This window comes from Artemia sp. Qi Xiang Cuo, chromosome 10, assembly GCF_049724085.1.
Source record: "Artemia sp. Qi Xiang Cuo chromosome 10, ASM4972408v1, whole genome shotgun sequence".
In the NCBI taxonomy this organism is placed as follows: Eukaryota; Metazoa; Arthropoda; class Branchiopoda; order Anostraca; family Artemiidae; genus Artemia; species Artemia sp. Qi Xiang Cuo.
Window position 1 is genome coordinate 19,877,276 of NC_142803.1, and position 17,089 is coordinate 19,894,364.

Genomic DNA, 17,089 nt, shown 5'->3' on the forward strand with positions numbered 1-17,089 from the left:
GAACGTTTCAAGTACTTGTTCCGATTTAAAACTGGAAATTTACCGAAAGTTTTGATTTAGTCCGTCACGCCTTTCGTCTCCATGTACCCTTGGGAAACTCTTGGCGTCTTGGCGTAGGGAACAACCCCTAGGAACTCCTAGAAAAAAAAAAAAAAAAAAAAAAAAAAAAAAAAAAAAAAACTAAGCATGGTCGCCCTTTTTACTATAGCCTAACCTATGTGTGAACAATAGGTAATTTAAACTATTTAGAGCCACTGTCCTGCGGCTCTTGGGGTGATGTCAACACATGAGAAATACTGATTAGATATTTTAATATCTTTGAACAAAATGACCATAATGAAATTAATCCAATATCAGGGATTTGCGGGAGGATGATTAGCAGAAAGGACAATCAGAAAGGGACTTGAAAAAGGGCAATAAAAATTTCAATTTCAAATCAAATGAGCCCCTTCCCAAGTTTTTGTGAAAACCCCTTTGATTCAAAGTGAAAGGGTTTTTTTTTGGCCCTTTGCTGGGCTCCGTTTTGGGGGAACCAGTTTTTCTATATTCCTTTTGTATTCTGGTCCATTTAGTCCGAGGACTTATATGTAGGCTAAGTGTCGAGCCAATCGGTAAAATTTTGACTCTCCTTTTTAAGCGCTTTTACGGGAGGATGGGTCATGCCTCGGAATATTTTTCTGTTTATTAAGTGCCTCTTGGCTTCTATCTAGGCTTAAGACTTTAACTCTCAAATAGATCAGGGACAAAGAGTTATTTGCCCTATCTCCGGGACCCAAGAAAGAGCATATTTATTGGACCTTTGACTGTTTTGTGCTAAATGGTCATCTTAAATGCTCCCTTTCCTAAGTTTTTAAGACCAGCTCTCCAGGAGAGATGGTTTGGAAAAACTATTGTGACCCTTTGTCCGACCTGTTTTGGGGGAACCAACATTTTATCGATTTTTTCTTCTGAATTGAGGTCTCTTTGGTCTAAGGACTTACGAATGTAAGTTTCGAGCCGATCAGAAAAAATTGGTCGCTGTTCAGGTCCCACTTTTTTAGAGAGTAGGGGGGGGGGGTTGTGCCCGTAATTTTTTTGTACTGAAGGCTCTTCTTGACCCTCTAAGTTTCAAACTGACCGGGGACAAAAAGTCTTTTTCACCAATATCCGAGCCTTCTACCCACCTTCCTCAACGAGTTTGACCCTTTTAATTCAGAAAACGATCATGAAAGTTTTGACGTAATTACACACCCAGCAACCCAGTCAACCCAGCAACAAACAAGCCCCTTTTTTTCATTATAAAACTTATGTTTAAACGATAGAAAAGTTGCATTACTTATGGCCCTTGCCAAAGAGTCTGTGGGGGTTGTCTTATCCTTGACTGCATATTTATTGGGCGTTTAGACTATCTTGAGCAAAATGGGTATCTCAAAATTGTTATCGAACGCCTTTGGAGACTATGGCAGGGCAGGTAGCAAAAAAAGCAACGTAAGAGGGGTGGTTTCCCTCAAATCACTTTCGACTCTTAAATGGACACTAGAGATTTCAATTTAGAATCTAATAAGCCCCCTCCAACGTTCTTACAACCACCCATTCCATGAAGATTGACCCTGTTATAAAAAAAGAGAGAAAAAGAATAATACATTAAAGCCTTATGGCTCTTTACTACGGACAACACTAGAGTTTCGCCTCTGATTCGGATTAAATAAAAAAAAAAAAAAGTTCTTTTTTAACTGAAAGTAAGGAACGACGTTGAAACTTAAAACGAACAGAAATTATTCCGTATATGAAAGGGGCTATCCCCTCCTCACCTCCTCACTCTTTACGCTAAAGTTTGACTTTATCACAACTCTTATTTTTTTAAACAATAATAAAATTTAGCGTAAAGAGCGAGGCGTTGAGGAGGGGACAGCCCCTTTCATATACGAAATAATTTCCATTCGTTTTAAGTTTTAACGTCGTTCCTTACTTTCAGTAAAAAAAACTTGTTTTTTATTTATTTAATTTTTGAACATTTTTGAATTAATGCAGATTTTGATTTTGGCTCACCGTACATGAATAATTTAAACAAAATTTGCATATTAATTTTACTTTTTTTTGGTTAAATGGCTTTCTCGAAACTTGTTTAATTTTATTTACGAACGTTTATTAGTAATAAATATGCGTAACTTACGAATTAACTTACGTAACGAACTTCTATATTCATATATTTTAACACGTATATTAAGGGATCCGCCCCCTATTCAATACCTCGCTCTTTAAGCTAAAGTTCAAATTTTGTTCCAATTCTTCAAAAATGACCCATTAATTACAAAGACCGTTATTTATAATAAATAGATATTATTAAAGTACTAAAAAGTCTTTGGATTAAAAGGCGAGGTATTGACTAACGGATGAACACAATCATATACATAATATTTTCTGTTCGTTTTAAGTTTCGATTTTGTTGTTTACTTTCTGTTGATAAACTTGTTTTTTTCATATTTAATTTCTAATCTTTTTTTTAATAATGCTGGCAAGTTCGGTGCCCCCTTCATAGCAATGTCCCTTCCCCCATGAAAACTTCCTTCATGGAAAGATCCTCCATCATAACCCCCGACCCCCCATTACCAGAAAAAATCCCTCCTGAAAACTTCTATATACTTCCCAATAACCAATACAATATGTTAACATTGGGTAAAGTTCACCTTTCAGCCCTCCCCCCGGAGACTTCGGGGGAGTAAGTCATCCTAAAAGACATAGTTATAATATTTTCGACCATGCTGAACAAAATGGCACTCTCAAAATTTTGATGGGGTGAATTTTGGAAAAAATGAGCGTGGGAGGGGGCCTAGTTGCCCTCCATTTTTTGGTCACTTAAAAAGGGCACTAGAACTTTTAATTTCCATTCCTCCCACGATATTCTAGGACCACTGGGTCATTACGATCACCCCCTGGGAAAAAATAAAATAAACACGCATCCGTGATCTCTTTTCTGGCAAAAAATGCAAAATTCCTCATTTTTGTAAATAGGCGCTTGAAACTACTACAGTAGGGTTCTTTTATACGCTGAATATGATGGTGTGATTTTCATTAGGGTATTATAATTTTAGGGGGCCTTTCCCCCTTTTTTCGAAAATCAGCCAAATTTTCTCAGGCGCGTAACTTTTGATGGGTAGGATTAAACTTGATGATACTTATATATTTAAAATCAGCATTGAAATCTTATTCCTTGTATTTGTCTATTGGCATCAAGATCCCATTTTCTAGAGTTTTGGTTACCATTGAGCCGGGTCGCTCCTTACTTACAGTTCATTACCACTAACTGTTTGATTAGGTAAATAATGAAGCCGCAAAGGTGACTAATATAGTTGAAGCTTGAAAGATGAATGCAGTTTAGTTTCGGTAATTTTGGTCTTTTGGTAATTTTGAAAACCTTTCTTCTAAAACTGCATATGTTAACGTCTAAATGTTGTAATTTAGCTGATTGAAAATCAGGTCAAAATCAAGAGATTCTGAAAATTTGAAAATGCAAAGTCAGGGGGGAACGATCCTCTAAGTCGGCCCGAAAGACCCACTGCTATTGAAAAACCTTCTACCCCCTTTAAGGTTTCACGTGTATCCACTGACAGACATCAATACCTTTGGGGGACTTTGGACCAGTGCTCCCTCCTAATTCTCGATATTTTATGTTTTTTCTCGAAGTTTTGTCCCTTCCTCACCCGAAATAAATTTATGTGTACGCTCACGACAAGAAGAATGGTTTGTTTGTTTGTCTTGAGTTTTCGTTCAAAGTATTTTACCAAAAAAAAAAAAAAAGAGTTTAGTTTGTGGAAACTGATTCTTTGACATTGCCATTCGTTTTGTTAAAGCCTTGTGCTTGAGGATAATTTTTATTTCCTGAAGCTGCTATAATTTTAAAATTCCGTTCGTTTTTCCTCCTTCGTTTTTCATGTGTAGATTCATTAAGAATAGTCTTGATTCACTTGAAGCGTGGCAAAAGATAGCGAAGACCTATACAAAAGCCTTAGATTAGAAAAGTTCTTAAAATAGACATTTCCCAAGACTATTGGAGGGGAACCACTTCCCCCTAAGGTGAGTTCTACTTTCGTTGGTAAGTGTATCTCGTCATAAACCGGTTGGCGATTAAGTTATAAAGTAAACAAGTATTCTAGTATTTAGATCTAAGTATCTATGTACGTGTCTCTTTGGGAGAGGGGGAGGGGGATTAAGCAATGATCTTTTTTGGGACTTAACAAATTTCTTTTTAATGTGTACGTACCGCCCGTAATAACTAAAAATAAGTTTAATGCGCGAGAATTTTCAGCCAATAAAATTTAAAATATCCGCTCGTGCAATGGGACATACATACCGCCACATACGCACCTAGAAATTAATCGCTGCACATCTATGGGCTAGTATTTTCGACTTTTCACCTTCGAGTTATGAGCAAGCTACATAAATATATCAGCATTAATAATTGGAGCCCCCTCCCAAATAATTTGAACCATCCCTTGGAGTAAAATTATAATAAAACTTAAATTTTCCAATGAAGTTGCAAATCTCCTTTAAATCCTTCCATATGATCTCTCTTCTGATTCTGGGACGATCCGCGGGTTGGTACTGTAGTAGACTATTATCAGATAAAGAAGTTATCAACAATCTTCAGAATGTGATTCTTGATAACAGAAGCCGAAAAAGTGCTCACCCATGAAGTTCCGAAAGTGCTTTTCTATTCTGGGACGACCATTTTTTTATTTGGCCTGTAGCGGGTTGTCCTCAAGCGGGTTGTCCTCAAGCGGGTTGGTACTGCAGTGACCTATTAGCAGATAAAGAAGAAGTTACCAACAATCTTCATAATGGAATTCTTTATAATAGAAGCCGAAAAAGTGCTCTCCCATGAAGTTTCGAATTTCTTATAAGTCCTCTCTTGTGATCTCTTGCTTTCCTATTCTGGGACGACGCGTTTTTTATTTGGCCCCAGCTGGTTGGCCTCAGGCGGGTTAGTACTGTAGTGATCTGTTAGCAGATAAAGAAGTTATCAATAATCTTTAGAATGTGATTCTTTATAACAGAAGCCGAAAAAGTGCTCACCCATGAAGTTCCGGAAGTGCTTTTCTATTCTGGGACGACCATTTTTTATTTGACCCCAGCTGGTTGGCCTCAAGCGGGTTGATACTGCAGTGACCTATTAGCTGATAAATAAGAACTTATCAACGATCTTCATAATGGGGTTCTTTATAATAGAAGCCGAAAAAGTGTTCTTCCATGAAGTTCCGAATTTATTTTAAGTCCTCCCTTATCATCTCTTGCTTTCCTATTCTGGGACGACCCTTTTTTTTATTTGGCCCCAGCTGGTTGGCCTCAAGTGGATTGGTACTGCAGTGATCTATTAGCAGATAAAGGAAAAGTTATCAACAATCTTTATAATGGGATTCTTTATAACAGAAGCCGAAAAAGTGCTCTCCCATGAAGTTCAATTTTTTTTTTTTTTAATCCTTCCTTATGATCTCTTGCTTTCCTATTCTGGGACGACCCGTTTTTATTTGGCCTCAAGCTGGTTGGTGCTGCAGTGACCTTTTAGCAGATAAAGAAGAAGTTATTAACAATCTTCATAATGGGATTCTTTGTAACAGAAGCCGAAAAAGTGCTCTCCCATGAAGTTCCGAATTTCTTTTAAGTCCTCCCTTGTGATCTTTTTCTTTCCTATTCTGGGACGACCAGCTTTTTATTTGGTCCCAACTGGTTGGCCTCAAGCGGTTTGGTGCTGTAGTGACCTATTAGCAGATAAAGAAGAAGCTATCAACAATCGTCATAATGTCATTCTTTATAACAGAAGCCGAAAAAGTGCTCTCCCATGAAGTTTCGAATTTCTTTCAAGTCCTCCTTTATGATCTCTTGCTTTAATGTTCTGGGATGACCAGCTTTTTATTTGGCCCCAGCTGGTTGGCCTCAAGCAGGCTGGTACTGTAGTGACCTATTAGCAGATAAAGAAGAAGTTATCTTTATAACAGAAGCCGAAAAAGTGCTCTTCCATGAAGTTCCAAGTTTCTTTCAAATCCTTCCTCATGAACTCTTCCTTTCCCATTCTGGGACGACCCGCTTTTTTTTGGCCCCAGTTGGTTGGCACCAAGCGGGTTGGTGCTACAGTGACTAGCAGAAGAAGAAGGTTATCAACAATTCTCGTAATGTGACTCTTTTATAACACACGTTGAAAAAGTGGTGATTTATGTCCGTTCCTTAAGTCAGCTTCTTGTTTTCTATGTACGAGTATATGGCAAAAACTGTCTTTTACTTCTGTGAACATGTTTCTCCACTTCATCAAGAAAATGATCTATGTTTGGTGGATTCACTTCTGATCTTGAATTTTATTGAAGGTCAAATTCCTTTCTAAAATCCTTAGGAAAATTGATTTCTCTTGTGTATAAGAACATTCTTTCCTGGAACCCCTTGACGGTTCTTTTGTTGCTTGTTCCCGAAATTTGAGAGAAAGTTTCGAAGCTGCTGGATGGAATGTGCGAGTATAAATCAAAAGAAATGGAAGCTTGTAGTCCATACAATGTGCGCTGTATTTTTTATTTGCTTTAATTTTTTACAATATCTTCGGTCTTTTCTTGTAGGTGTAAAAATTGATTACCACTTTAATACTATGTCGTGATGATTGCGAGGAGTTTTACAGAGATGATATGAAGGGAACAGTCAATTATTCAAACTTTTTGACTGATTAGGTTGAAAACACCCCTAGCAAGTCGTTATTCAGAAAAAAATGAGACGAATACCATTCGAGCCGCTGATAGGGGGTTGATACTCCATTTAATTTGATGAGCTATAATCAACAAACAATTTTATTTAAAGAGTTTGGTCCTGACACGCACTTTATCACTTCCCCCCTTCCTTTAAAATTTTTCTGATACCCCCCCCCCGAAAGTTCAGACGGTTTATATATATATATATATATATATATATATATATATATATATATATATATATATATATATATATATATATATATATATATATATATATATATATATATATATATATATATATATATATATATATATATATATATATGAGATATAAAGATATATAAAAATGAGACGAATACCATTCGAGCCGCTGATAGGGGGTTGATACTCCATTTCGTTTGATCAGCTATAATCAACAAACAATTTTGTTTGAAGAATTTGGTCTTGACACGCACTTTATCACTTCCCCCTTCCTTTAAAATTTTTCTGATACCCCTCCCCCCTGAAAGTTCAGATGGTTTATATATATATATATATATATATATATATATATATATATATATATATATATATATATATATATATATATATATATATATATATATATATATATATATTTGAGTTTTAAAAGGAGTGTTAGACAATTTCTCAGGGAGGGGTGGGCAATGTGAAAAATTCCTAGATTTTATGTTCTGTCGTGGATTGCTTAGGCAGATGATTTACTCCTTTTGAGTTGATCACTTCAGTCACTTCAACAGAATGTAGATTTTTCAGCAAAGGTTTTTAGTGAGCATGGACTTTGTTTTCGCGCTGAAAAGTGTCAGTTTTTAATTTTTGGTCCTAAGGCTAACGATCTCGTTAATTCAAAAATTTGTTCGTATTTATGATGGTATTTCAAAACCTTTGGAATCTTTTTTATATCTTGGTGTGCATTATGGACCAACTTTAGCTATATGCCGTGGTTCTATTTCCAAAGCAGTTAAAAGTAGAATAGCGTCTAGTTTTGGGGCAGTAATTTGTCTTCGTGATCTTTTTTCTCGGAAACCACTGGCTCGGGTATACAATACTGTCGCTTTACCTCAAATTTTAGTTTTTTAATCGCTTCTCCCGTTTTTTAGAATTAGTAATATTGCGCATATAAAAACCACATTTTTTAATTTTGCTAAGTTCCTTTGCCGCTTTTCTAAATCTGAATCAAATACTTTTTTAATGAATGCATATAAAATAAAAAACCCTGTTGATGTTTTGGAGAAAAAGCAAAAGAATTTTTTATCCAAATTAAATGTTTTTTCTCATAATTTATATAGAGCTGCGCACGAAGCTTAATTTATTTTATTTGATTTAATTTTGAATGAAGTGTTAATTTGTGAAGTGTTAATTTATTTTCTATTGAATGAAGTGTTAATTTGTGTGATAATTTTGATTGAAGGCCTTTGCGTATTTGTTGTTTAAGATAATTTTATGGCCTGTTGATTAGCGGTTATTATTTTTATTTATTTCTTTTTTTACTCTTCGTATTCGGAGGAAATAAAAAGTTTGAATTGAATTGAATTGAATATTGGGGGAATAACATCCCTTCCCTGTACAAACTTCGGCACATACAAACATGAAGCGGGTACGAAGAAGTTTGCGATGGGGGTTGTTTTAAGTTTTAATGTCGCTCCTTACTTTCAGTTAAAAAAAAACTCGTTTTTATTTTATTTAATCAAAATACCAAAAGCCACCGAACATGGGACCAAACATCGAGCAATAATTGAAGTTGTCTGTTTCTTTAAGGTTAACATTCTCTTTTGCGCTTTGAACCCACAAAAAATCGCTACGAAGGTCCTATAAATAAAGACGAAATATTAATCTATATAAAAAAAAGTATGTAACCTAACAGTTCGGGCATGAGGATCGATCTTGACAGGTTGAGGGAAAATTGTATTGTTATCAACATGTCCGGTATCAATATCTTCTAATATTTTACGTATTTATTTTATGTCTTCTTGGCGTATTTATTGATATAAATATTTTTATACCTTCCGGTATCGTAAACGTCCAGTATTGGAATTTTTGTTCTCAAGGAATTTTCGCAAAATAGATTTATTTTTTCTTTTCGGCTGCCAGAAACATAACTTTATAGATTTACTCACCACTTTATTTTTTAGGTGGAAGAGATCAGAGACAATATAGATAAAATCCAAGCCAATGTCGACGAAGTCAAGAAGAAGCACAGCTCAATATTGTCTGCCCCTCAAACTGATGAAAAGGTCAAACAAGAATTGGAAGACCTTATGGCTGATATAAAAAAGACTGCAAATAAAGTTAGAAGAAAGTTAAAAGGTGAGTTGGGGAAACAAAAACAAATAACTAAAAAAAATCAAAACAGAAAGAATAAATTAATTATACACTGCGCTTACATAAACAATATATGATGACAAAATTTTAAATATGTTATATACAAACTCACATCTCGAAACTACACGCGTCGCATTAGTTACGGGTGGGGCTATATATATATATATATATATATATATATATATATATATATATATATATATATATATATATATATATATATATATATATATTATATACTCGCGGAAAAATAGAATGACGCGGCCTGCCTCCGCTTGCTGTGCTCGCTACAGTTAGAGGCTCGGGCCTTCGGCCCTCAAATGATTGTTATCATGATGCGAATTTTGTTCAATCCTTTGTTTTTCTTTTCTTTTATAGTCTAATGTTTATTCTTATGGTTACAAAATTAGTCTGTAAAAGTTTTATGTTTTTAGCTTAAATAGCCAAACTTCAAACGACCATAGAGCCTTGCTGGGGAGGGGTTAATAATTTTTTATTTTTTTATTGGGGGGGGGTGGATTAATAAATCTTTCTTCTTAATGGAGTAATAGATAGATGGATTACCCGAGAGTTGCATTTATTGCAGTATTTTGGCTTATGAATTTTTTGTCTTTTTTTCCTTTTTTGATGCTTTACCATACTTGCAAATAATAGGAGAAAATCACATCTGATATCTGTGAAAAAGTACCATCCTGAAGTAAAAAAAAAAACAAAAAAAAATCCATTTTCCGGAGATATTTGCCGCCAACTGTTGCTGACTATTAAGGGTTTTCAAGGAGGTCTTTTGTATGAACAAAACATGTTTTAAATCCAAAATCCACCATAGGGTGGATTTTGACTTTGATTTAATTCCATTTTATGACTTTGATTTCTCATTTTTACCCTGAAATTTACCTGGGACTAGGATCCTCGGACAGATCTTTGAAAGTACTTCTCCTGTGTAGCAGACTAACTTTCCCCTTTGAATTTTTTTTTTACCTTAGCCCTCTTTCCCCTCCCCTCCCCAATTTCTAAGTTAAAAACTATATCGTCTGGTTTTGAAAGACTTCATATATGTTAATCTCTGTATTGGAAGTATAGTTCAAACTTAAAAGTTCCCCTAACATGCTTTAAGCCTATGATTTTTATGGAATGAACAGTCCCTGCATAGTTCTTAAAATAAATACACTATGGGGGGAACCCTTTTGCATGAAGGATCGTTAGAAATTGTTTCCAGACAGGAAGTTTCTCCTGGAATGAAGGATATTAACTTTGGATAGCAACCATTTTGGGGGAACGGGAGTGATAAGCCAAAGGAATTTAGATTATTCACCTTCCTCTGAGCTGAAGTGTTACTGAGTCGGTAATATTGAGGAATTGGAAACTTAATTAAAAGAGAAACCAACTATTTTATCTCGAATTGATTTTGATGATTGATGAGGGTTGAAAGGAATGATCATAATTTGATTAATAGGGAAAAGAAGATAGGGAAAGGAAAAAGAAATAAAAAAGGAAAAGATGATAGATAGAGAAAAGAAAGATATGGATGAGGGTCTAAAAGAAGGATCATAAGGGAAGATAGGGAAGTATATAGGGTTTTTTGATGCTTCTGTTTCCATTTTATATCCGTTGGATGGCACTGATCTGGAAGCCTAAAATATTAAAAACGGTGGGGATATTAAATGTGTTTTTCCAGGATATGTTACAAAAAGCTTTGCAAGTCCCGCTTTCATTAAACAGCTCTTGGTAACGAACTGCAAGTAATGAGCGACTCAGGTCAGTGACTTAGCATCCGAAACTAAGAAAATTGGTATTCTGAAAAAATATTTAATACATCAAAATAATTTACTTTTTATGCTGATTCCAAACATGTAAAATTCATGAAGTTGAAGTTACTCGTCAGAAGCTACGAGCCTGAGAAATTTTTTTCAAAAAAGGGGAAACCACAAAAAAGTCAAACAATCTTAATAAAAATTACATCATCAGATTCAGCATATCAGAGAACGCTACTGTAGAGTTTGACTTGTAATGACGCTAGGGCTGTTTTGTAAAAAAAAATTAGTTTTTACGATTGAATTTAAATGTGAGTTTCTTTTATATTGGCTTTTTCTTCATTTGTTTTGCTGAGGACGGTCCTTGGATATAGGGTCGAAATATTCATTTAAAGTGGCGTTCCACTGTCTTATATAAAAAAAATTCCCTATTGTTCTACTTATTGTTTGTGATGGAAAGGCAATGTGGTCTTCGTCGCTATTTACCTAATCTTATTTGTTGCAATTTCTGCTTTTTTTTCTGTTTAACTTGATTATTCACTTTAATTACTTTTTGTTTTATGATTCGTTTGCTGATTCATAGCAGCATCTGTTATCTTCTTTTTTCTATGATTACTGATTTTAATTTATGATCGTTTTGGGTTTCGTTTATCCGTTGATAGTAAGTTCTGTCTGTTTCAAGTTTGAACTATTACACAACTTTATTTCTGCTCGTTTTAGGTTTTAAAATTCTTCTTTACTTTTATGGGAAAAGTTTTCATGGAATTTTTAAAATTTAATTTCTAATCGTTTTCAGTTGTCAGTTTTATTTTGTTTGTAAAAAATACTAATTTTTGAGTTAGCCAATTTAACTAACTTCGATGGGTTTCCGAATGGGTTTATGGAATTTTAAAAAAAATTTTTGTTCGTTTTCAGTTGACAGTTTTATTTTGTTAGTAAAGAATATTAATTTTTGTGTAAGCCAATTTGATTAACTCCACATCCGATGGGTTTCCAGACATTCTCCATTTTGAAGCACAACCACAGAAAAAATCTTATAATTTATTCCACCATCAAATGAATCTTATAATTTATCCCACCCTATTTCAAGATCCTGCCCCCCTTCCCCTTGCGAAACACTTGAAAACCAAAGGTTATATAAACAGAAGCTCGCAGCTTAAGTAAAAGGCGATTGGACAATAATGAAGAGCCCCATAGATAAGGGCACCACATCTATGACTCCTTCTTAGTCATTGGACCTATGTACGGAGGCTGTATCAAACAAGCGTCAAGATAATACTGCGATAGTTTTTTGGGGGGCTATACTCTCATTTTTATCTATTCTTGGAGGATATCCTTAAGCCATTCTTTTGTGACACATTTGCTCAGATGACAGTGGCTCTTTTATAACATTAACTAAAAAAAACATGTTTTTTTTAACTGAAAGTAAGGAGCAACATTAAAACTTAAAACGAACAGAAATTATTCCGTATATGAAAGGGACTGTCCCCTCCTCAACGCTTCGCTCTTTACTCTAATTTTTTTTATTGTTTAAAAAAATAAAGTTGTGAGACAGAGTAAAACTTTAGCGTAAAGAGCGAGGCGTTGAGGAGGGGACAACCCCTTTGATACGCGGAATACTGTCTTTTCATCATAAGTTTTAATGTCGCTCGTTATTTCCAGCTAAGAAAAACTAGTTTTTTTTAGTTAATTGCCGGACGTTTTTGAATTATTGCAGCTTTGATTTTGGCTCACCGTCTATGAAGAATTTTGGCTAATTGGCTTTCTCGAAATTTTGTTCTGACGTAACTTGCGAATTAACTTATGTAACGAATTTCTATAATCGTATGTTTTTATTACGTATTTTAGGGTGTTCGCTCCTAGTCAATATCTTGCTCTGTACGCTAAAGTTCAAATTTTCTTCAAATCACAAACCCCTTAAGGGTCAAGTTCGTTTGATTTGAATAGATAGCTCTAGTGAAAGTACTAAAAAAAACTTGAACACTACGACTATATCTCTTACGAGGGGGCGACTACTCTCATATGCTATCTTATTACCGCTTGTCGGAAGCTGGAACGTTTCTCATTGCTTTCAGTTGAAAAAACTTGTTTTTTTACTTAGCTTTTTATCGTTTTTTAAATAATGCTGCGAAATCTGGCGTCCCCTTCATAAAAATTTCCCTTCCCCCAAGGAAATATCCTCCATGGAAAGATCCTCCCCTGTAACCCCAACTCTGATCCCGACCCCCCACTAGAAAAAAATTCCTCCTGAAAACGCCTGTATACTTCCCAATAACAAATAAATAAGTAGATTTTGGATTATGTTGAACCAAAATGATTATCTCAAAATTTTGATTGGGTGACTCCGGGAAAAGAACGAGTGTGGGAGGGGGCCAAGTTGCCCTCAAATTTTTTGATCACTTGAAACGGACATTAGAACTTTTAATTTCCGTTCGAATGAGCCCTCTCACGATATTCTAGGACTACTGGATGGATACGATCACCCCGTGGAAAAAAAAAAATTAAACATGCATCCGGGATCTTTCTTTGGCAAAAAATACAAAATTCCACATTTTTGCAGATAGGAGCTTGAAACCTCTATAGTAGGGTTCTCTGATACGCTGAATCTGATGGTGTGATTTTCATTAAAGTGCTATGACTTTTAGGGGTTGTTTCCGCCTATTTTCGAAAATAAGGCAGATTTTCCCAGTTTCGTAACTTTTGATGGGTAAGATTAAACTTGATGACATTTATGTATTTAAAATTTGAAGTTAGCATAAAAATCTGATATTCTTATGTAGCTATTGGTATCAAAAATCCTTTTTAAAGTTTCAGTTACTATTGAGCAGGGATACTCCTTACTTACAGTTCGTTATCACGAACTGTTTGATCAAGAATGAAATGATGACTGCCCCCAAAGAGGAGTAAGCATGGTGGACTCTTGATAGAATTCAGAGGCATCTGTAAAGTTGCAGGTTTCTTTGCTGGAAAACGAAAGGAACTATATTTTACGTTGGCTAAAGTGAAATGGCATATGCATTAGCGCTGCATTCCAAATGTCCAGAAGGAAACATCAACCTACAAAGTTCTGAAAACTACCATGCATTAAAACATCCTAAATACAAAAAAAAATACCTTGCAAAAACGAAATCGATGATATTCTGGTATATCTCTTGGTATCAAAATTCCGTTTTTTAGAGTTTCCGTTACTATTGAGCCTGGTCGCTCCTTACTTACAGTTCGTCACCACGAACTGTTTGATATATGCTGAATGGACTTGAAGACTAGTATTTGATAACCTTTTTAGAATTTGACGTCCCTAAACAAGCTGCTTGAAGAGTCCCTAGTATATCCCCTTCTTCTTTCTTTACTGCTCTATTCAGTGCTAACATTCATTTTCTTCGCTATAAGACAAATTATGGACCAAGATCTGTTTTTTTGAGCACCTTGAATCAGTTTAAGCTTTAAATTTTAAATATCTGACAACTAGCATTGATTAGCATTGAGTTAATTTCAAATTTGTCTCCTGTCATGGAAAGGTATTTTATTAATCTTAAGCCTGGGTACCTAAATTCTAGCTTAACGAACTTAGGTCATGCGAACTGACAAAGAAATCCGTCTCTATTGATTTGTTGGTTGAAAATTATCTACCAAAAGAACCTTGCTTGTTTTTTTTTTTTTTTGGTTCATGTATTTTAAGTGTCACGTTTCCGACTCAGCCAAGTGCCAATGGAATATTAGTCCTGTCATAGCCAAGTTATGAACACATGGTAGGCTATTTGGTTCATGGTTAGACAACCAAATTGTCTTTCTAACTGATAAACTTTGCTAAATGGTTTTTTATACTGTAAATTGCACGTAGAACTTTCAACCATGGCCAAGTCGTCGATTTTTATATGAGAAGGGGGGGGGTCACCTATGAAAAAGAACTTTTCTCATGTTTCTTTTTGCATTTAGGGTGACACAAGTTAAACATGTGCAATTTTGTTGATTGTTTCGTGTGTTTTTTTTTTGGGGGGGGGGGGAGCAGAGGGGTCAACCCCAGTCCCCTTCCTAGGTACGGCCTTAGATCCAATTACAAATGCTGGGAAGCATGCTTGAGTGAGAATTTAACAAACCTAGGTCATGGGAACTAAAGGAGCGAATTATTTTCTATTCATTCTAGGAATTACCCTTCTGGAGGAACTTGAATCCTCTGCTGGCTTCCATATTCGCCCTATTACACTTTTGACTCGGCTCGTTAAGGTGTCAGCACAAGTGCCAATGGCATTGTGTTTAAAAATTCTTTGTATGGCAAATTATCTGTGATGTTAAATAGCATTTTTACAATGAACTTGACACAGCAATAATCACAGTTTGATGTCCGATGCTGAATAGTGATAAAAAAGATGGAGGGGTGACGGCAAGTTGCAGGGGTGGATCTAGAGCAAAATCTTGGTGGGGGGGGGGAATATGACAAGGGCACCAATAAGCAAAATCTTGGGGGGGGGGGCAATGTGACAAGGACGCCAATAATTGGCAAAATTGAAAAATTTATTGAAAAAAAAGTGAAAAACAGAAAAAAAAACAAGGAATGAGGGCGCCAGAGAAAATATTGGGGAGGGGGGAGCCCCTGGGCCCCTGGATCCACCAGTGACAATTTTGGCAAGATTTTTAGGGGATAGCGGGAAGATTATTTATCCTGTTTTCAGATTTGACAAGGTGTATCGTTTAAAGTAGGCCCTAGACGGTTAAGCGACTTGATTAAGCGATTCCGTCGATCCATTGACGTGTGCTTCAGTCAACCCTTCAATCTTGATCAAAACACATTTTCAATTCAGTATATGACTCGGGTTAGAAAGGCCTGGTGTGAAATTCTAACCCAAACTTGGCCTTCCTTGCCTTGACTTTGGTTGTCTGTAAGCGGAAAAGAAAGTTAATAGAAAACGTTGTTGGTCTAAGGCCCATAACACTTGGTGTCTTTTACTGAGCATTTCTTAGAGGTGTATAGGATAGTATTGCAACTTTGACATTGGGCGGTAAAAAAACGTTCGGTAAAGCAAATGCATACGGCAGCATTGCAGCCGTTTATCATCACTACAGTAAACGAACAGCAATATAAAGGATCGTATATTTTAACAGCTATACCGAAATAGAGGCCTATGCATGCTTACACACTTAGCGTTTTTTTTTTGTTTTTTTTCGCTGATGACTGCTGATGAGATAGTGCTTTTACAGAGATTATACAAGAAAAAAAAAAAATTTTAAGTCATAAATAAATTTCTTTTCCTGGTAAGGGAGAGAGCAATTGTAAAAAAAGAAGCTATACAATTTGATCAGAAAGTTCTCAGAAATTCAAGGAAGTTTCAAGTGCCAGGGGGTTGGGCCCAAATTAGCCCCTTCCTTCAGCCCTAAACAAATCAATATCTATCATAAATAAGAAATTGAGTGTTAATTCAATTTATGTGCTCTAAACTAAATACCATTTTGAGAAACAAAGTTTGAATTTATTTACATCAAAAAAATTTCTACCTATTGGTTTTCAAAATAGAGAAGGGATACCTTTTATCCCTCTTTTAATAAATAAAATGAGGGGTACTTATGTATTATACGAGAAACATTCGAGAAGTTAATTTTGGTTAATGCTAATGAAATAAAACCAAATATGGTGAAAATATAATACTTTATTAGCAAAATTATGAGAACTACAATTTAGAATTATGTGCCCAGAACTCAGAAATGTCCTTAAGAATCGCGTTGAAATAACTTCTAGATTTACACTGCCAAAGATGTTGCTTCTCGTAAGCATGGTGTGTCACTGTTTTGTTTTGGGCAACTGTATCATATACGGATTTATAGTTAAACTATGTACCTATAGTATAAACTATGTACCATAGTTTTCGGATTTATCTTGAGTATAGATCGTACCAAATTTCAATACCGGAACGCGCATCACCCAGAAGCGACACATCTTAATTTAAGAACTGAAACTCAATTAAGAGAACTACAAAACAGAAGAACTACGGCACATCTTAATTTATTATGTATCTCAAGATAGTTCTACAATTGAATGATTCTGTACATTGCTATTGAAAAAAAATACAGATGACATATTTAGCGTAAAACAAATTTATGTATAATATACCCCAAGCACAGCGTAGGCTACTAGATGCATAACAATTCATCTAGTTTTCAGTAATTGGCATCTTATTCAAACCATCCACAATATATAATTATGATACTTTTGTTTTGAAAACAGTGAATTGACACCCTTTATCCTGGAAAAATATAATTGCCTGTTCTTCAGTCCTTGGCAAATTCCAAATCTTAATT

General features: G+C 35.2%; 1 protein-coding gene across 1 annotated transcript in view; it reads left to right on the top strand.

The window, feature by feature from the left end:
* Syx1A (Syntaxin 1A) overlaps positions 1–17,089 on the top strand; it is a 218,129-nt gene that overhangs the window by 30,994 nt on the left and 170,046 nt on the right. The window contains exon 3 of the mRNA XM_089095302.1: positions 8,858–9,032. Coding sequence (XP_088951428.1) covers positions 8,858–9,032 — 175 coding nt within the window. The remainder of the gene's footprint in view (positions 1–8,857; positions 9,033–17,089) is intronic.